Below are 22,019 nucleotides of genomic sequence, written 5' to 3' on the forward strand. Positions count from 1 at the left end.
AGTCAGATGTTGTACCTAGGATAAGTGTAAAACGTACAGTAATTTCAAGAATGACAGAAGAGACAGGAGATGGGGGGGAGAGTACTACTAATGATATCAGATGACTTCAGGCCAGTTAAGATTGAACTTGTGAAAGCAATAACAATATTAATTACCCATATAGTAGCAAGTTGGAGACTAATGGTATACAAATAATGATTTAGCAACAAATATAGTATGAGAGAGGTATGGAAGGACTGTTGAAAGAAGCAAGAAATAAAAGTGAGAGAATTAAAACTGTCGGTTTGCTACCAAGATATTACAGTACCATTGGCCTTCATCTGAATCAGGAGTATGGAGAAATTATTTACTGGGGTAAGACCTAATGATGAGCATCAGAAAAACTAGATCATTATGGGAGGAATGGTGAAAATGTGTGCGAGTTCAGCTATATGATGCATATGTGATTGATATGAATGTCTTTAAGCATGGTTATGTATCTGGTGAAGGGGTGGAAATGTATATTTTGGGTTCAGACCCTCTGAATGTATCTGGAGAGAGAAAAAGAGAAAATTGTCTAACTGAGCAAGACTGCAGATTTAAGTATAAGAAAAAGCCAGGAGCATAAGGAACAAAAGGGATCGAGTTCACTGCTCTGGCGAATATATTGCAGCCAAAGATTGTTGGCATTAGTGAAACATAGCTATCACAAAGTCAGATGTTGTAACTGGGATCGAGTGTAAAGGGTACAGTATTTTAGGAATGACAATAAGAGACAGGAAATGGGAAGAGTACTACTAATGATTTCAGATGGCTTCAAGGGCAGTTAGGGTTAGAAGCTCATGAAAGCAATAATGACATTTATGACGCATGTAACAGTGAGTTTGAGGCTAAATGGTGTGAATTGGAAGTTAACAGGATTATATACATGGTAGGGTGTTGATACAGACCTGGAGATTCAGCTGCTGGGTACGATGAAATGCATTGCCAATTTATCCTGATGGGTACCAAACAAATGTTAATTATGGGTGATTTCAATTATGCAAAAACTGATTGGGTAGAAGAGAAATCTCATAAGAATGAGAGAGAGAATTTATTTAATGGTTGCAAGAACAACTTCTTGAAACAGCATATAAAAGAATGAACTGAAGGTCAAAGAGTGTTATATCTGATCATAGTGCCCAATGTGGTCTCAGAGGAATGTGACTATTTTATGAACAGTTGGTGACAGTGATCATGCCATACAATCCTTGGAAGAGTTAACTTTATGGATTTTCCAATTAGGACAGTTTATATGCTGAACCACTATGCTAGAAATTATTATGAACTAAAAATACAATTATCATTGGTCCCATGCTATCAGTTACTGACTATGAAAGATATCAGTAATGAATGGGAATCTTTGAAAAAGTGCTTAAATGAGGCATTATCTGAATTTGGAAGAACAAATAGGGCAGGAGTGAAATGGATGTGCAACCTTTTTAAGCAGGAGATCAACAAGAAGAACTTGAAGTGCAAATAGTGAGAAGGGTTATGAAATGTATAAAGCACAAGCCATAAAAGTTAGGGATATTGTGCAGAAAGCCAAATTAGAGTTTGAAAAGTAACTGGTTATGCAGGTTAAAGGCAATCCAAAAGAATTTCATCATTATGCTGCAAGGAAAATTAAGCATGAGTGTGGAAGAATAACTTTACTGGATGCAGATAGTATCCTTGTGTCAGAAGCTGATGAGTTCTCAAACAAGTTGAAAGACTTGTGTTGGCTTGTTTAATGTTATTGATCACACAACATGGAATGATGAGAAAATAATTAATATTTATTTATTAATATTATTAATATAATATTAATCCACGCAGTCAGCCTATTGGCTATGCACTTTGCAACCATATGCCTGGGGAAGGAGTGTCCTAGGTTCAATTCCCGTCGGTGACGTGAGGAGCTGAAGGATCTTCCTCAGCCATAGCCAAGTTAGCTGGTCTTGGGTGTGGACAGTAGGGTTAAAACTGGTTTCATATGAATTTATTATTCATTATTCCATATGAATTTATTCAATTGACTTCCAATACCAGTTTTGTTGATTCTGTTGTCTATTTCCATATTTAATTTACCATCTTCAGTAAAAATTGTGCCTAAGTAGCTGAAATGTTTTACTTGTTCCACAGGTTCCCCGTTCACAACACAGTTGACATTTTCAACAATTCTACCTATTTTCATTGTCTTTGTCTTTTTAATGCTGACCTTCATACCATATCTATTACAACAGCTATTCAATTTAGTCAGAGAATCTTGCAGACTTGTAGCAGATTTATTTAGAAGTATAACATCATCCGCATAAAGCAAAGAGCTGACATTAACATCTCCAATTTTGATATCATGTTTAATACAACTTTCCTTCATAATGTGATCCATATAGATAATGAATAACAGATGGGATAATGTACATCCTTGTCTCACACCAGATTTAACATTAAACCATTTTCCTGTACTTTCTTCAATTCTAACTTACAATTCAAATAAAGACTAAGCATTGTTTGATATAATGCCCACACCATATAACTGTAGAGTATTGAATAGCATCTCTCTTGGCACCTTGTCATATGCCTTTTTCCAAATCAACAAAAACTTAAATACAAATCTTCGTTATATTCCCATGATTTTTCAACTATTTCTCATAAAGTGAATATCTGATCCTGACAGCCTCTATTTGGCCTGAATCAAGCTTGTTCTTCACCAACCTTTTCTTCCACAATTCTTCTCAACCGTTTCTCAAGGGTACTTGCATAAATCTTGCCAGGAACACTCAGTAGGGAAATACCTCTGTAATACTCACATTCAGTTTTATTTCCCTTTTTATATATGGGTACTATGAGAGCTCTACTGCAATCATCAGGAATTCGTCCCTCTGTCCAGGCTTTCTGAACGATGCAGTGCAGCCACTGTAAGACATTTAAACCACCCTTTTTAAACCTTTTTGGTCAAATATTATCTACTCCTGCTGCCTTTCCACATTTCAAGTCTTTGATGGCTTTTTTTACATCAAGTATATAGATATGTATTCCTGACTATATATATGCCTGTTCAGTGTTTTTTTACCACTGTGCTATTACTGCTTATTTCATTTTGCAATTTTTCAAAGTAATTACTGGTACTTCAAGGATATCTTTTTCTCCTGTTTTCATGTCACCTTTATTATCTCTAAATCCTTTTACAGCCCTCTTTCCACCATTTCTGAGCTTCTTCAACAACCTCCAGAATATCTTACCACCTTCTTGATATATATTTTCTATGTTCTTGCCCAAGTCCTCCCATGACTTTTGTTTAGCTAGTTTTACACAGTGTTTCGCTTTCTTACGTTTGTCTCTGTATTCTCTAAGAGCAAAAGCTGACTTATTTGCCAGGAAATTTTGATATGCTTTCTTCTTTTCCTTCACTGCCTCCTTAATTTCCTGTGTCCACCATGGATTTCTGATTTTTCTATCCTTGCAGACAACCTCACCACACGCCTCTCTGGATGAATCAATCAGGGTTTCCTTCAAGGCTTGCCACTGAATCTCCAGGGTTTGATTCCTGTTCTCAAACAATTTCATTTTTTTTTTCAATAATCTTTGTGTATTTTAGTCTACAAATCACATCTGAGAGCTGCTCAACTTTTATTCGCTTTAAAACTTTCTTACATGTTATTCTTTTCAATATTAAATTCAATTTTATCCTGCTCAAGACTAAATAGTGATCGCTTCCAATTTCAAATCCTCTGTACACTCTTATGTCCTGCACCAGGGAGAAACATCACTATCAACAATAACATAGTCAATGAGACTTTTCTTATTCCTTGCCTCTTCTCTCCATGTGAATTTGTGCACATTTTCATGTTGAAACATGGTGTTAGTAATAACCAGTCCATGTCCTGAGCAGAAATCCAACAGGTATTTGCCATTATTATTGGCTTTGCTCTTTTCTCCAAATTTTCCCAAAATATTTTTGTATGTCTCACAATCATTTCCTACTCTGCTATTTAGATCCCCAACAAGGACCAACATTTCCTTTTTCATTGTGTCAGTTGCTTTTTCTAAAGCATCAAAAAATTCCTTCACTTCTACCTTAGTAAAACCTTCTGTGGGACCATAGGCACAAATAAGTCTCATTGTCCAATTCCCCATTCTGATATTTGCACACATCATTCTACTTGAGACTGCCTGCCATTCAAGAAGATTAGCCTCGTATTTTGTGTTGATTACTATTGCTACTCCTTGTTTTCCTTGATTGTCATTTCCTGAATATAACATTTGGTATTTATGGTATTTATTGTTCAGAAAGATCTCACCAGTTTTTGTCGTTTTTGTTTCAGTCACCCCTATAATGTCGATCTGGTACTTATCTAATTCCTCAGCTAGCTCCATTTCTTTGCCATTCAGGCTTCTGATGTTGATAGTACCGATCTTTAACTCTGGTGATGTTGAGTTGGGGGGTGTGTGCTTTCAGATTTTTTCCAGTAGCTGACTTTTCGCTGTTCGCCCTGGTTCCCTGACGAAAACAACGGGGACCTTGTTTAACCTGGCAACGCCAACAGCCGGCATGAAATTTTGTCATGTTGTACCAATATAGAAAATGAAGCCAATAAAAATACAAATTGGTCGGCTAAATCCCAAATTGCCAGCCCATCTTCGTTCGTTCAGTATCCAGGTAGATACCCAACAGGGGGCACCACGAGAAGGTGAGGATTGGACATTAGGTCAGAAGCCCTGGTCGGTTCTCCGCATTCCTTTAAAGGCTATGTGGAGGTCTCCTCTCAGTTATACAGCTTTGACCCTTAAGCACCCCGCAAAAAAAAAAAAATTAGTCTCATTCTGTTATTTTTCATCCCTTCACCCAAAAGAGCTGTTTCAAAAAATCAAGAAACCTGCAATTGTTTTGTTGCAAATTTTTGTTAGAGGAAATGTGTCACATTTAGTACTATACAAATGAAAAAAAAATTTTTTTCTGCATACTTCTTATACACTGGTGTCCAAAAGCCAAGAAAGAACTACATTTTTATCAATATATGAAAAAGATTTTCATGACTACAACCAAATGTCGACATAAGTTTATTGCCAGCATAAATTCTTACTGATCTTGTTAACTTTGATAAGAATTTGTACTAGTTCTTCCTTGTCATTACAAAGGAGTATTATATCATCAGCGTACCTCAGATTATTGATTAATCTGCCACCTATCCTAATTACTGTGTTGAGCTCATCCAATATTTCAAGCATGATGTCCTCAACATAGGTACTAATAGGTACCTGATAGTAAACTGGTTATTTTATATCCAAACACAAGTGGTACAATAGTAAGTAATTGGTACAACATTATTTACAATAAATTAGGATACATTACAAATGAGAACAGCTTAAATTTAGTAGGTAAATTTATACAGGAAATAATAAGTAAAATATGAAGGAAAAAGAAACTATACATAAGTTATATACAATAAATATCGTCAGATGTTCCTCCAGAATCTTGCAAAATCAACTACTCTTCTGTGCAGGATATAAGGTCCTCTTTTGTGCATGGTGATTAAAGAAGGGAGCAAAAAAGGTGTTCCATAGACTGGGTTGTCCCACACTCACAATTATCTGGTCCAGTGAGGTAGCCCAATCTGATGAGGTTTTGTTTGCAGTGTCCTGTTGTTCGTAGTCTGCTGAGGCTTTTCCAAGTATTCCAGTACAAGTGAGAACCATGTGGAAGATGTTCGGCTGTTGGAATATCAGTATTATTCTTGGGGTATAATGCAAACTACTGCTGAAGTTTTGCCTCTGGAGGGTTTTTAGGTGGTTCAACGGTTGATAGGAAGATATGCCGGGATCTTAGTCTTTGGGGGATGGCCAAATAGTGGGTGGCGCTCATTATTCATTTGTCTGCTTCTTTCTTCAGCTGAGAATGCAGATCTTCGAATTGAAAGGGGTGCAATCAGCCAAAGAATACAGGTCTTAGTGGTGTTGGTTTCAGGCATCCTGTAATTAAGCGGCAGCTTTCATTCAGTGCTAGGTCAAGTTTTTCAGCATGGCAGGATCTGGACCATACAGAGCAGGCATATTCAGCAGAAGAACAGCAAAGGGCCAAGGCAGAGGATCTCAGTGTGCTATGGTCTGCATCTCATTTGGAGGAAGTAAGCTTTCTTAGTATATTGTTTCTTGCATTAACTTTTTCTTTTGTTTTTTTCTGTGTGTGTTTTATATGAAAATGAATGTGATCTAGAGTCACACTAAGGTAGATTGGGTTACAGGAATGTTCTATATTACAGCCTTCACAAGAAATCTGCAGCTTTCTGTTCGCTTCCTCATTGTTAAGGTGGAAAAGGCCAGTCTGGGTTTTCAAGGGGGTTTGGTTTTAATTGATTACTGCTATAATACGTGGTTAGACTATTTAAGGCAAGTGATAGAGTAGCTGCAATGGACTTGAAATTTTTTGATTGAATAGCTATGGCAAAGTCATCAGCATAGATAAAATTTCTAGTTCCTGGAAAGATGGGGAGATCATTGATGTAGATGTTGAAAGTAATGGTGATAACACACTTCCCTGGGGAAGTGTGCTATCACCATTACTTTTCAACATATGCTGCAGTTAGGTCTACAAAGACTGCTCCTGTGGCTAGTTTTTGCTCAAAACCATTTTTTATATATATTGAGTGAGGTTGAAATTTGTTATGTACAGGATTTGCCTGGTCTAAACCAGCCTGCTCAGCAATGAGATGGGGTTCGATTAGGGATTGTAGCCTATTCAAAATTAATCGTTCATAGAATTTAAAGAGGTTGTTGAGTAGTGATATAGGTCTGTAATTTTTTGCTTCAGTTGGAGTTTTTCCTGATTTCAGAAAGGCCACCACTTTAGCATGCCCCAGATAGTTGGTATCCTTAGGATTCTGAGGCAAGTGTTGTATAAATTTAATAACCACTCTTTAGTCCTGGATCCAAAATATTTAATTTGTTCATAGAAAGGGGGATAGTAAATCCCTTTATGTTTTTATAGCCGGGTACGAAACTCGGATCGAAATCCATCAAAATCCATAGAGTTTCATGCCGAAAAAACTATCGGCGAGCCCAAGTGAAAATGATCACTTGGGTAGTACAACACCAGGACAACTCCATGCAAAGGTGGAGCAAGCTCTGTCACTAACTTTAATATTCTCTCATAATGTAAAACCCAGCTCTTAAGAGATGTATATATATTGTTTTATTATGAGAAGAGGTCACTACCCAGACCGGTTTCAACCTTTTTTGAGGTCTCATCAGTGAGTAGGTAGACCTGGAATATCAAAGTTTTAAGTGAACATGAACTTACATACCACTACTATCAAATTACTGAAGTGGTGTACTCCTATATTTATTGTTAGTTACTAATTTAATAAGCCGAAAGGTTATTTTACCGGCGAATATGTTAATAGAAAGGGGGTTAGTAAATCCCTTTATGATTTTATAGCCAGGTATGAAACTCGGATCGAAATCCATAGAGTTTCATGCCGTAAAAAAAAACTATCGGCAAGTCCAAGTATAAATGATCACTTGGGTAGTACAACACCAGGGCAACTCCATGCAAGGGTGGAGCAAGCTCCGTCACTAACTTTAATATTCTCTCATAATATAAAACCCAGCTCCTAAGAGATGTAAAGGGATTTACTATTCCCCTTTCTATTAACATATTCGCTGGTAAAATAGCCTTTCGGCTTATTAAATTATTTAATTTGTTCATTACAGATATCATCAAGGCCTGTAGATTTTCTAGGTTTTAATAGGTTTGTGGAGGCGATGAGTTCAGTGATCGTGAAATCCGAGTTAATCATATTTTGTTCCTCACTTCGGGTTCTAAATATCTTATTTTTTGGGTGCTTTTTTAGGGAATTTGCCATTCAGCAGCAGCTGGTAAGCAATTTGATTAGCTGTTACCTGTGGATGCTCATATTGCTCAGCAAAATCCTTCCTAATTCTGTTGATAAAGTTCCATGTCTTTCTGCTACTGAGTCATATGAAGGGCTTCTATTTCTTTTTTCCATGAGGAACGCCTTTCCTCTGCCAGCTCGGAGCATAATTCTTCTCCTGCATGGATAGTCTCCTCTGAGAAGGGGTTGGTGTTGTAAAGTTGTAAGTAATTTAGTATACTGGGTTTGTATATCACTGGAAAGGTCTGGAATGTAGTTTGTGTGGCATCCTTGGGAGATGTGTTTGGTGGAGATTTTCCTCAGTACTTATAAATTGGGGATGAATTGAGGGTTTGGAGGATCTGGCCGTATGGAGCGGTCAAGATCTTCCACAAAACCCTTCCAATTAGCTTTTTTTTGAAATTAAATCGTTGTCTGTAAGGGACTGTGTTAGGCATAATGGCTGGGTTGAACTGAAGCATTATAGGTCTATGTTGAGTATGTAGAATGGGATTTAAAACCTTTTTAACATAAGTGTTGGATATTTTTTGAGCTAACAAATATGAGGTTGGGGTTATATCCCTGCTTCCATCTCCCTGCATCACTGAAAAGATGCAGGGAGTTTTGGATTATGTATCAGGTTTAGAGAAAAGTTTTCAGCCCATTTTTGAACAAGCTCTCCATCATCATTGGATTTTGTGTAACCCCAGTTGGAGTTTTATCACCCAATACATCATTAGTCATGTATGCATTATTATTGAGAAGGATGTTGGGGAAGGAGAACGCTTCTGGCAGTTTATAAACTGAGGTGACTGAGATATTTTTAAATGTGATTGTAATAATCTCAATGTTTCTGGAATTAAGTTTTCTTTCGTAAATATTGCACTACCATATTTATCATGGGGTATCTCTTGATGAGTTTCATGCCATGGATGTAAGGGCTGGTGGTGCCTTCCCCTCTGTGAGTTTCTTGCAGGCAGAACATATCGCAATCATTATCTCTGCAAATATTTGCAATGAGATCTTGCTTGACACTGGAGAAACCTTCAATATTAAATGATATTATTTTTAGGCCTGGCCCCAGGTGGGATCCTTCAGGGCAGGAATTTGGGGGCATTTTAGTTTGATCACTTGCATTTGGTTGGTAGCAGCTTTAGCTTCCTCTAATGGGTACTAAAAGGGTACAGGAACGAGAACCTAACTGCTGCGCACCCCCACTAAATAGGTGAGAAGATAGTAGGCAACCTTGCCGACCTGAAGCCAATCACAGTTAATCTAATATCTGTTCTTACTGTGGCTTCCTGCTCATTGTACAAATTAGCTATCAACCTGATAATGTGTTTTTCGTTCTTTATATCGTTAATGCTTGTCGTAATTAATTACTTTAACTAATTCTTGTTTGGCTGCGCCTTTGTCAGATTCACTGTTGTACCCTTCGTGACTTCGTTTTAATGCTCTCTTATCTTAACCGAAACTATTTATTACTTAGATCATCTAAACTATCAAGATTTGCTTTGCAGTCGTAGCCTTCTTTACTTTTATTCCCTCCCTGCCTTGGTTCTACTTTTGTGAGCGGTTCAATAGGAAGAAAATCAGGCAAGTCAATAAATTACCATAACAAAAACATTTAATCATCAATTTCATGAAAGTATACAGTTATGAATCATTTCAAGCATATTATTATATCACTACTAAAGCTCTAGAGTACTCTGTTAATTACTTTAAATTTTTACACATTCTCTAAGACATTAATTAAGGATTACAGTTCAATTACAGGGCAATCTTATACTCTGCCAACAGCATTTCTGGAAGAGATTTGCACATGACACGGTGAAAATATCTCTAAAGCAATTCTACACAGCTCTTCAGATTAAAGCTCAAACCTTCTCTAATTTCTTGAGTGAGAACACTAAAGTCCTTTCACTATTCAGTCTTAGCAATTTGAAAGTCCATCATACTAGCAACACATGATTCTCTCAGTACAGTTATAAAACATATCAAAAGTCTACTTTACTCAGGCATGAAGAGATACTTGGCCTTCTACATGTGCGTCCAGGCAGCACATCCTTGGTCTCGTCCTAATTCTTATGAGACTTCATCTATGCAAATCTGCAATGGTCTCGGGTAGGGCACATCTTCATGGAAGCAACAATGTAGGTTCGCTGCTCTCAGGTCAATCAGCTCAGCATGGCACTCTGTTCTCCGATGGGCTCCTTGCTGGATCGGGAACTTTGCTCTGCTTGGCTACAGGTTGACTCTCGAACTCCCCTGGACACACCCACGTGGCCTTCCAACCTCCTGACTTCGTTGACCACTCCATTGAAAAAAAGGACCAAGAGACCTCTATAGGCACCAAAACCAACTTTATATTGCGTGCCCTATGTTTTTCTTCCTACAACACTGCTTTTTACTTCACTGCGCATGGCACTTGCTTCTCCCTGGCAACTAGCATCACACCATACTCTGGTGAGCTTCCTGGAGAAACTCGCATGCTACTCTGCCCCTGCTCATGTGTTTTGCTTTGGGCCATTTCCTTTTATAAGCCGATTACTTCGTTCTCCCTCTCGTACACAATTATTTATAGAAAGCACACAGTTATTACATTAGGAGATTTACAAGAATTATTGTTATTGTTATTATTATTGTTCCGGGCAACTCCAAGGAGTCGACAGACTCATCGAGGGAGGCCCTAACATCATGTCAAGAATAACTATTCGACATTGACACAGTATCTATCATACCTTGCCTTGAACTCATTCACAGTCGTAGCACCCACAACAGACTCTGGAAGCTTATTCCACTCATTCACCACTCTCCAAGTAAAAAACCTAGCTCTAACACCCTTGTCAACCATGCTCTTGCCCAGCTTCTATGCATGGCCCCTAGTCCTCCCACCACCAGTCATATTTTCAAAAATATCTTCTGGATCAATCTTATAGAAACCCTTCAGTAATTTGAATGTCTCAATCATATCACCCCTCCTTCGCCTATCGTCCAATCTCTGCAATCCACAAATCTTCAACCTATTCTCATAAGGTTCATTCCACAGACCTTCTATCATCTTGGTCACTCGTCTCTGGACCCTCTCCACTTCCTCCCCATCACGAAGAAACCCTGGTGCCCATAACTGGGCACAGTAGTCCGGATGGGGTCTTATCAAGGCTCGATACAGAGGAACAACAACTTGTTTGTCTCTGCTTGTTAAAGTATTTTTCAGAAGCCAAGTGATTTGATGAGCTGATTTAGTCACTTTTGCAATGTGCCCCCTAAACTTCAATTCCCTATCCACCAACACTCCCAAATCCCTGGCCTCATCAATCTCCTGGAGTACGGTTCCACCAATGCAATATACTGCTGCTATTCTTTTCACCCCAAAGTGCATAACCTTACACTTTGCCACATTAAATTGACATCCATTTTTCCTAGCCCAGTCCTCCAAACTATCCAAATCATCCTGTAACATTTTGACTTCCTGTGCACTCACAATTGCTCTACCCAACTTTGCATCATCAGCAAACAAGTGAACACTTCCTTTCAAATCCTTTCCTATATCATTGATGAACAAATTGAAAAGCAGTGGTCCAAGAACAGAGCCCTGTGGCACACCACTAGTCACAAGCCATCTTTTAGACTCCACTCCTGCATAAACCACTCTCTGGTATCTCTCCTTCAACCACCCTCCTATCCATCTCACCAACCCTATATCTATCCCCATCTGCTCCAGTTTACTGATTAGGGTTCCATGTGGTATCCTGTCAAAGGCCTTATCTACAATTAAATGACTCGAAACGGCATGTACAAAGAAAAAGGAATTATGTTGGTAAGTCTGATAAACCAATACTGACTCTGAGAATGACGTTTTGTGTTAAACTCGGAATGAAGCGCTTATAGGTTCAATCTTCTTTCATTCCGAATTTAACAGTATCTCTTGATGAGTTTCATGCCATGGATGTAAGGGCTGGTGGTGCCTTCCCCTCTGTGAGTTTCTTGCAGGCAGAGCACATCGCAATCATTATCTCTGCAAATATTTGCAATGAGATCTTGCTTGACACTGGAGAAACTTTCAATATTAAATGAATTATTTTCAGGCCTGGCCCCAGGTGGGATCCTTTAGGGCAGGAATTTGGGGGTATTTTAGTTTGATCACTTGCATTTGGTTGGTAGCAGCTTTAGCTTCCTCTAATGGGTACTCAAAGGGTACAGGAACAAGAACCTAACTGCTGCGCACCCCACATCTGTTCTTACTGTGTCTTCCTGCTCATTGTGCAAATTAGCTATCAACCTGATAATGTGTTGAGGAAAATCCATTAATTTCATACCTTCCACAATTTCATATGCTGAATAGTTTCACTTGTCATCCACTGTTGAAGAGCCAGGATGTAATCAATCTGGTGGTGTCCTGACCTATCAATATTAGATGTTCAAGTATAGGCCTGTTGTGGTTGTTTCTGGAAGCAAGTATTGGTGATAATTACGTTCACCCAGAACAAACATGCCTCACTCTCATATTCTTTCCCACTTTTGCATTAAAGTCCCCTATGATGAAAAGTACATTCCTTCTTGGCAGACAGTCCAACACAGTCTGTAGGAATATGTTGGACTGACTTTGAGGAGTTCTACTAACTTTGTAGAACTCCTCACTCTCTTCATCAGGCCTATCTGTGTAGGGTGCATAAACTACAATGGCTGACACATTGGTAGCCTTAAGTCTAATACAAAGAATCCTGTCATTAATGGGATTATAACCAAGAAGAACTTTTCTCAGTACCATAGCTACTCCATGATGCTTTGAGTAACCTCCTGAATAAATAACTAGTTTACCATTCTGAGTTTTGAAATGACCTTCTAGGATGTCAATTTTATACCTATACATCTCTTTACAGACAATAACAAGAGTACCAATCTGTAGACTACATACATAAAGTTCACCTTTGAGGTTAATCCCATACCTTCTGTATTTCTGTATTGCAGTCTCCAACATAGTAACGCTGACTTGTGTTGGAGACTGCAATATACTTCTCAAACAGGACCCTCTGCCTAAGCCCTGAATGTGGTGCTGATTATTCTGTGTGGCAACTTATGTGGCATGAGATGTATTATAAGGCACAAACATATTAGGACTTTGCAGTGAAGTCACAAGAAAAAAGTGGTAGGGTTGCAGAGGCCCTTTCCACATAACTGGGTGGGGGGGGTGGACCCAATTCATCCCAGATTGACCAGGTGGGGTTTGACTTTAGTCTAGTAGGTGGGGCAAATACCTGAGAGAGAAAGTAGACTCCCACTGCATAAGATGAAAAGAAATAGTAAAATAGGAAAGATTCACCCCCATCCCTCAAATACTCTAATAGCATTGGGGAGAAGGAGCAAGAAGAAAACAAACAAACAAAGAAAAAAGTGAAGGGACCATCTACAGATAATATAACAGGTGTATATTACATGAAGTAAGGCATGATCCAGAATGAGGTACCTCGGGTTTCCCACTCTCGTACTTACTAAAGTGAGCCTTTAAAAGGGAAATACTGGTAACACTCAATAATTCATTTATTTCTTCTGTTGGTGTTTATAGTTTAACGTACTATTATAAAGACTAATTTAAAATTTAAAAAAAAAAAAAAAAAAGAAATGTTGACATGAGTAGTATGTCAACATTTCTTTTTTCTAATCTAAATGTATCATGTGAGTACTATCATTGTATCCTTTTTGCACCTAAAGTATACATCAGGAATTTGATGATGATGATAATAATAACAACAACAACAATTAACACCAGACCTCCATGCACTCACTGTTACACGCAAAGCACATCAAATCGTTTTGTGGATGGCATCTTTGCAATCTGGCCTCACTTTGAAACTACTTGAGTTTCTGAATAAAATTAACTCCTTATATACCTCGCATGAGGTTCACTATCGAACAAGAATTTAATAATAATCTTCCCTTTCTGGCTACTTTAATACATTGTAACTCTGCTGGTAATATTGAATTTTCTGTTTACAGGAAGCCATTCTTTACAAGCCAATATATCCACATCTCCATATCATCATTCTTCACAAAAAATAGGTATTATCAAAAGCCTTGTACACTGAGCATGCATAGTTTATTTTTCTGAGTCTTCTATTAGAAGAATTGAATTAAATATAAAATTTTCAATAAGGAAATTCCATGAGTAGGCATATTTAAATAAATTATAATACAGGAATTAACTCATGTAAAATATTATTTATTAGTATAATTTTCACCTGAGTATCAAAGGGATCTTCAGTACAAATCTAATAGAACAATAACTGACAATTCCAAAAGGTGCCTTACCTATCTAGTTATTGTCAGTTATTGTTCTATTAGCTTTGTATTGAAGATGCCTTTGATACTCAGGCAAATATTATACTAATAAATAATATTTTGTGTGAGTTAATTCCGGTATTATAATTTATTTAAAAATAAAACTTACTCTATTACTTAATGGATGCAGCGAGATCTTGATAAATAAAGTATTTGATAATTACCATCCCTCTTCCAGATTGCAACCTGATGTTAAAAGGATCAGCATACCCTAAAAGGATCGTCTAAACAAATAGCAAGGACCCTTCGCAGATGTTATTTGTACACCACCTTCAAACCAGCCTGGAAGTTGTCATATTTCTTACTACCTATCAAAGATACATTATCACCTCTATCCTTGCTTGGTGTTTATCAAATACCCTGTTCCTTGTCATCTTTGCTACTTTGAACAGACTGGCCATTCTGCTACTATTAGAATCCAAGATCATCAAGATTACATAAGATTTTTGGATTCTGAAGGTTCAGACCTTGCTTCTCATGTCATTGACACTAGACACAGGGTTCACTGGTACCACACCAAAATATGGTACCATACCACTGCAATACATTAGATTCAAATCTGATTGTCCATTTTTTGAATCGTGTGAAGCCCTACACCAACGTCCTAATCTTAATTGAACAAACTGTATGCCTATAGGAAGTTTTCAGTATTGAGACCACATTGTAATATAAGGAATTTATTAAAAATAAACAATTAAAACCCGATCAGTAGTTTCATAAGACTTACATCATCAGGGGTAATGGTATGTATACATAAAAGTTTTACACAATAAAAGCCTATTAATGATTAGCAACAACTAGCAATGTTCCAACATGCATACAGTAATGAATGCATCATTTGTATTCTGGTTTATCAATTATTTAATAGATGTGAGGTTATTAAAAACATGTGATATGTGTAATTAATCATTAATAGGCTTTTAATGTGTAAAACGTTCATGTGCTATTAACCCTGATGTAAGTCTTATGATGCAGAAAACTTGTTGGGCTTTAATTGTTTATTTTTAATAAACTCCTTATATTACAATGTAGTCTCAATACCGAAAACTTCCTATAGAACTGCTTAACCATAGAAACCTACGTATACAGACTGTATGCCTATTTATAAGTTTGGGGAAGTAACTGCTGTTAATTGTTTATAATTTTTTATTTAAATTAAGGGGATATTAAATCCCACATAGTTTTAAAACCGAATAAGAAACTCAAAGATTGGAATCAGAGAGTTTCTTGCCGAATATAGTAAACTATAAAGTATCGGCGAACACTAGCGTTAGCCAATGCAAGTGATCCTAGTACGTAGTACAATACTGGGCAGCTCGTTGCAAAGGTGGAGGAAGAAGTTAAGATCGCTATTCTTAGGTATTTTCCATAATGTAAAAACACATTTCCTAGGAAATGTATGCTGTTATTACATTATGGAGGGAGGTCACTACCCAGACCAGTTTCAGCCTTTTCACTGATGAAGCCTCAAAAAAGGCTGAAACCGGTCTGGGTAGTGACCTCCCTCCATAATGTAATAACAGCATACATTTCCTAGGAAATGTGTTTTTACATTATGGAAAATACCTAAGAATAGCGATCTGAACTTCTTCCTCCACCTTTGCAATGAGCTGCCCAGTATTGTACTACGTACTAGGATCACTTGCATTGGCTAACGCTAGTGTTCGCCGATACTTTATAGTTTACTATATTCGGCAAGAAACTCTCTGATTCTAATCTTTGAGTTTCTTATTCGGTTTTAAAACTATGTGGGATTTAATATCCCCTTAATTTAAGTAATGTTTTCATTGCCGAATTGAAGCTTATTAGCTCTTTATACTTAAATAATTTTTTATATTTTATTTATTTATTATTTTAAAATTAATTAATTAATTATACATCTATTTCCATGTCTCTGAACTCTAATAGTGTTTCCTCCTACAGCTGTAGGAGGAAACACTATTAGAACAAAATAGCCTGAGTTCATTGTGAACTGAAAAAGGGCTGTGATATCGGGAGGAAATTTAGCTTGGATTAGCTCTAAGATTCTTTGAGTGGGACATTTGTGAATAAGGAGAATAAAAAAAGTTAATTGTGATCACTTCCCAGAATCTTGAGATGGGCATGCAATCAGAGTGGTGTGGTTAAGATTTATAAGATATTATTAAAGTTTTACAAGTTTCAAGGAACAAGCAATCAAATTTAAATCTGATGAGATGATGAACGTTGGTTAGTTTCCAAAAAACTCTTTGTGTTTAGTGTCAATAGCACAGCAAGCAAGGTCAGACCCGTTTGATTCGCAAAGGCCAGACTTTTCTGATTCTAAAAATTTAATGTAGTCCTGATGTTCCTGGATTCTAATGCCTTGTTCAGGTCAACTTTGTCATTTTGTAGATTGGTAATTCTGCTAAGGAATATCAACACTATATTAAATTTTTAGAATCAAAAAGTCTGGCCTTGTTTGCCATGCCACTGACACCAGACAGAGTTCTTTGACCCTAACCAAGATTTTTCACCCGAGCAGATTTAAACTGCCACTTAAATTGCCTCATATAAAACCTATTCTTATGAAGGGTAACAAATCTTTATCTTCAAACTACCATCCAATTTGTCTCAACTCAATTCTTTCTAACGTATGGAAAGAACCATCAACACTGAACTCCTATGCTACCTCGAAGATTTTCATCTAATAATTGACCGACAGTATGGATTCTGTCACTGTCGATCAACAGAGGATCTACTAACCTACATTACCTACCTCTGGACAAACAGCAGAATTGATGTTTGTCCAGAGATGGTTCATCAGAATTGGCTTCAATAATTCCCTCACCCTACACCCTATTGCAAATCCATCCAAATGTGCAGCAGCCAATGAACATCCTCTCACAGTTCAACTCCAAACCCAAAGAACAAATTTCTCCTCTTTTTTTTTTCACCCCCCTTCACTGCTGCCCTCTGGAACAGTCTGCCACCTCGTGTTTCCTATGGAATACAATCCACAGCTGTTCAAATTGAATGCGAACAAGTTCTTTATTGCCAATCATGGTACTAGCGTACAACAGCTTGACCAACTGCTCGTCGATGGATTATCCATAAAATTCAGAAACTCTGCAGAGACAGCTGACTTGTGTCTCACATTATTGCAATCTAATTTCATCACATCTCATCTGTTTCTACTAATTTGTGTTTTAACATCGGTTGCTTATTTTATTTCTTATATTATAGCCCTGAAAAAAAGGCTATAAGGAGAGAAATATAATATGCTACCAGAATATAGGCATGTAAAACTAGTTGGTATATTTTCTAGTATAACTGCCGGCCTAGTTGACTGAGTGTTAGTGTATCTGCTCTCCAGCCAAAAGGCTGTGGGTTCGAATCCCGCCATGGACATGGATGTTTGTGATTGTCTGTGAAAGTACCAGTGGTGGGCGGCGGTAGATGGCGTTAGTGTAGATGATGAAGCTGGTTGCGAGTGGTGGAGACAGAGAGTTGTAGAGTAGATGCCCTCCCTCGATGAGTCCTTGGACATCTTGGAGGTTACATAATAATAATAACTTAACAACCAATAAAATTTTCTATTATTGTTAAAAAAAAAAAAAAAATATCAGCTAACGCCTTTTTATTCCCGTATACGGGGAGTAGGCAAGGCCATTTAGCCCTATCTAACTTTTGGAGACTGAGTGGGCAGTTCAATCTCCACTGGTACCAATCAGAGATAGATGGCCCAAGGCTATCACTAATTAAGTGGTGCACAGTGAAAAGAGACGGCTCAAATGTGCCGCCATCTCGTGGTCCCTAACACAATATATTTAATGTCTGAAATAATGTGGGTTCTACGGTCGATTTTCTTGAGTTTACGGGACGAAAAACCCGAGTTTCCGGGAGGAAAAACCCGCTTGCTCGTGCCAGAGATCGACTAACTCGGGAACCGGTCAAAAAAAGGCTTAGAAAAATTTCCTCTAGTCGCCGACTAGACTCGAAACCAAGTCCTCCTTCGTGCGTCCAAGCGCTGTGGTATGCAAACGCCACATCCACTGAGCTACACAGGCTTCTATTATTGTTATGGTGTTTATTTATTAATGCTATTGCATGTGAACTGAGAGTGATAAATTCAGTTATTTTCTAATCATACTAGGGAAAGATAAGGAGTGATGCGATGTTAAGTCCCTTCAGAATGATTTAAACAGCTTTTTTTTTTTTTTAGTCAAATAAGCAGAGTAACTGCAAAGCTGATAAGTGCAATATGTAAATAAACAGAAATAGGTGAATAGAACCCACTGCTGTTATGAAAAAAAGGAAACAAACAAGTAGAAACAAGGAAACAGTTGTATCACAGTACCAGGTCTTGATCAGACCACACTTGGGCTACTGTGTGTGTAAGAAAAATAAGAAAATCTGGGGAAAAGTTTGAGGGAAGAATGTAAATTGCAAACTTTAGTAGGTAGACAAAGAAGATGAAAGATATGATAGAGACCTCCATTGGTGATGAAAGATTACCAGATTAATATTTAAGGAATTACACATTGAGTGAAGGGAGTGATGAGTAGATTTTTTCTTCAATGTGAGAGGGAAAGCCCGCACTAATATGAGAGTGTAAATGAGTTTAAGTACAATATGGTAGATATATTGCTGGTCAAATGAAACCTTTTAATGCCATCTTCACTAGACATAGAGTTCATTGGAGAAAGACAAGAGTTCTTCACAAAAGTCAGTTCCTCGTGGAACGCTTTTATAAAGAAATATGTGAAACTCTACTTCATTCTCCTAACTTAAACAGATCCAATGGCTTATTATGGGAGATAGTACTTTACAAATCAGCTAATCTTTCCTAACTTTTTATTGTATTGATTTTTTTTTTTAAGGAAATTTATTGACCTTTTAAGTTATCTTACACCAGCTACTTAGGTGGCACTTTTTGGAATTGTCAGTAATTGTTTAATTTGAGCTTAATATGTACTGAAGATGCCTGTGACACACAGGCAAAAATTATACTATTAAATAATCTTTGTACGTGAGTTTTTTCCCATTATTAATTTTTTAAAACTTTTTAAGAATGAATTTACATACTTCGTGGCGTTTTGGGAATAATAATAAAGCAATAATTTAAAATTTGTAAAGATGATAGCATGTTTTTTGTATTATCTTTTGCAAGCACCGGGAATCTCATGAAGAGAGCCTTTGCTAATTAAATTATACTATTTAGCAGATGGATAACAAGAATCATTAGTTCAACACATTCAGTTAAGATATATTCATATAGTAAAATTTTTCACTTACTTGCCTTAAAAGAGATGCAGAAAGACCATTATAAAGTGCCAATACACCCTGTTTCTTAATAATATTGATGCTATTTGCAATGAGACCTAGTTTTCCATTCTGTTGAGTTTGCAGATGTACCTGTAATGATGCAAAAATAACAGAAACAATTACATTTGTGTACAGAGTGGTTCCCAAACTGTCTGTGCTCTGGAGCATTACCACAGTGAACTCAATTTAAGTGTATTATTTTTTTCAAATGAGTACTAAATATTTATGACACAAATACTTCAGTACCATCATTTGTGGTTTAAGCCAACAGAAGTACAAGTTGGTCAGCCACGTTCCCAAGTGCCAGCCCATCTCCATTTGTTCAGTACCTAGTGGATACCTACTAACAAGGATGCACCAAATGAAGATGAGGAATGGATATTAGTCAGAAGCTCCAGTCAGTTCTATGCATTCTTAAAGGTGATATGGAGGTATCATAGTTATTTGGCTTTGACCTTAAGTCACAAAAGTCCCATCTATAAAAAAGGGAAAAAAGCTGAATGTCAGAATTACAGAAGAAATTCTCTACTAAGTGCCCAAGATAAGATTTATGCAAGCATATTTGAAAAGAGGTTGAGAAAAATTGTGGAAAAGAAACTTAGAGAACAAGTTGGGTTCAGAACAAATAGAGGTTGTGAAGTTCAGATTTTCATTTTATGACAAATAGCTGAGAAATCATAGGAATATGATAAAAGGTCTGTATTAAGTTTTGTAGATTTGGAAGTTGGTGACATAACAAACATTGACACGTACAGATATGGAAGTCATTTTGCTTCTTTACAAAGCCTTAATATGACCAGACCTGGACTACTGTGTGTAAATCTGGTCTCCTAGGTTCCAAAGTAATAAAGAAGCTGTGGAAAGGCTGCAAAGAAGAGTTACAAAGATGATATTGGGATTATGGAATGTAGATTATGAGTATGTGGACTGCAGACAGAAGAAAGAAGGGCAATATGATAGAGGTCTATAATCTTTTGAGAGGGGTCTTATAGGATATCGGCTGATAAAAGTTTTTGTTATATGGAAGGGAGAAGACAAGAGTGCATCCATGGAAGTTAAGTTTGTATGCACTTAAGAAAGCGGCAAGAGCTAGATTTTTCTCTCTTAGAGCTGTGAGTGAGTGGAACAGTTTGCCTGTTGAAATATACTGTGAGTACATCTAGTGTGAAGGATTTTAAGAAAAGCTATGACAGCTGGTATGGCCTTCCTCAATGAATCCTTGACTCCCTGGAGGTCTAATAATAATAATAATAATAATAATAATTTTAAGAGAATTGGCACTGAAGATGTTGTTCAGTACGTTAGGAAGAGAGAGAACAAGGGGGTAACCCATGGAAATTGTGTAAGAGTGTGGTTAGCAAGAATATTAGGACTAGATTTTTTTGGTTGGAGGATGGTGAATGAGTAGAATGAGTTGCTAGAGGTTGTGAGTGCTTCGTCAGTGAATGAGTTTAAAGAGAATATGACAGGCAAGCAATGTGTGAATAATAGATTTCCTGCAATGAGTCTTCTGATTCCATTGAGATTCTCATATAATAATACTAATAGTAAATAACTCAAAAAAATTGCTTCATATGATATCAAGCTGATCAAACCCATTCACACCACTTCATACCACATTTCTTCATTCACCTTTATATTCTATTCATGGCATCATCTCTTAACTCCTTGCCCACTGTTCTGTATATAAAAAATATTATTATTATTAGTTGTGACACCTCCAAGGAGTTCAGGAGGACACCTACTGTACAACTCTCCGTCTTCACGACTACACCGAACCTCTAATACCAATCATCTACATCAATGCTATCTATTGTCCACCACCACAACTAGTATTTTTTGTTTGTAAATTGCTTGTTTTCTGAAGAGCCAATTTGTCTGTATGCAGGATGAAAAACCCAAGTTTCCAGGGAAAAAACCTTGCTACCACCAAATATAGGAAATGATTTGCAGAGAACTAACTGGTTGGTTGCAGATGATGCAAAAGGAGAGAAATATAGATAATAAAGATGTGGAGATCTGCAGGTTGATTTAAATTACACAGTGTGCCCATTAAGTAATGAGACAACAATTGTTATATCAAAGCAAAGAACTATATTTAGAATTGTCAATTACACAGATTCAAAAGAATCTCCCTTCAACTCCAAACAACATTTACATCTATGTCGAAAGTTTTTTCACTTGATTATACTATAAATTAAAGATGCCAAGAAATTATATTCTTGGTTTTATTCTTTATTCAAGTGTAAGCAAACAAAGTTTGAGTATTTTAATAATATGTGATACCTTTTGGCTACTTGTATATGGAAATATAAGTTCTGCATTACTTCAACCTTGAATCACTTCTGGGTCAGGCTCCCACTGATGAGACCTGAATTAAGGTTGAAATCAATCTGTGTGTAGTGGCCTTCCCATAATGCATAGCATTATACAAGTAAGGATATGTGCAATGCATTACGTGATACTAAGACAATTGATGTGAAGTCAGCCTATATGCAAGTAGCCCATTCATGAAGTAACTTC

General features: G+C 37.1%; 1 protein-coding gene across 4 annotated transcripts in view; it reads right to left on the reverse strand.

The window, feature by feature from the left end:
* The window catches only part of Dic1 (Dicarboxylate carrier 1), a 205,884-nt gene that overhangs the window by 117,629 nt on the left and 66,236 nt on the right, over positions 1-22,019 (reverse strand). For all 4 annotated transcript variants that reach the window (XM_090407718.1, XM_090407720.1, XM_090407719.1 and 1 more), the window contains one exon: positions 19,467-19,586. In XM_090407718.1, coding sequence (XP_090263844.1) covers positions 19,467-19,586 — 120 coding nt within the window. The remainder of the gene's footprint in view (positions 1-19,466; positions 19,587-22,019) is intronic.

Source organism: Typopeltis vanoorti, chromosome 17 (genome assembly GCF_054136105.1).
Source record: "Typopeltis vanoorti isolate ZY-2024b chromosome 17, IOZ_Tvanoo_1.0, whole genome shotgun sequence".
In the NCBI taxonomy this organism is placed as follows: domain Eukaryota; kingdom Metazoa; phylum Arthropoda; class Arachnida; order Uropygi; family Thelyphonidae; genus Typopeltis; species Typopeltis vanoorti.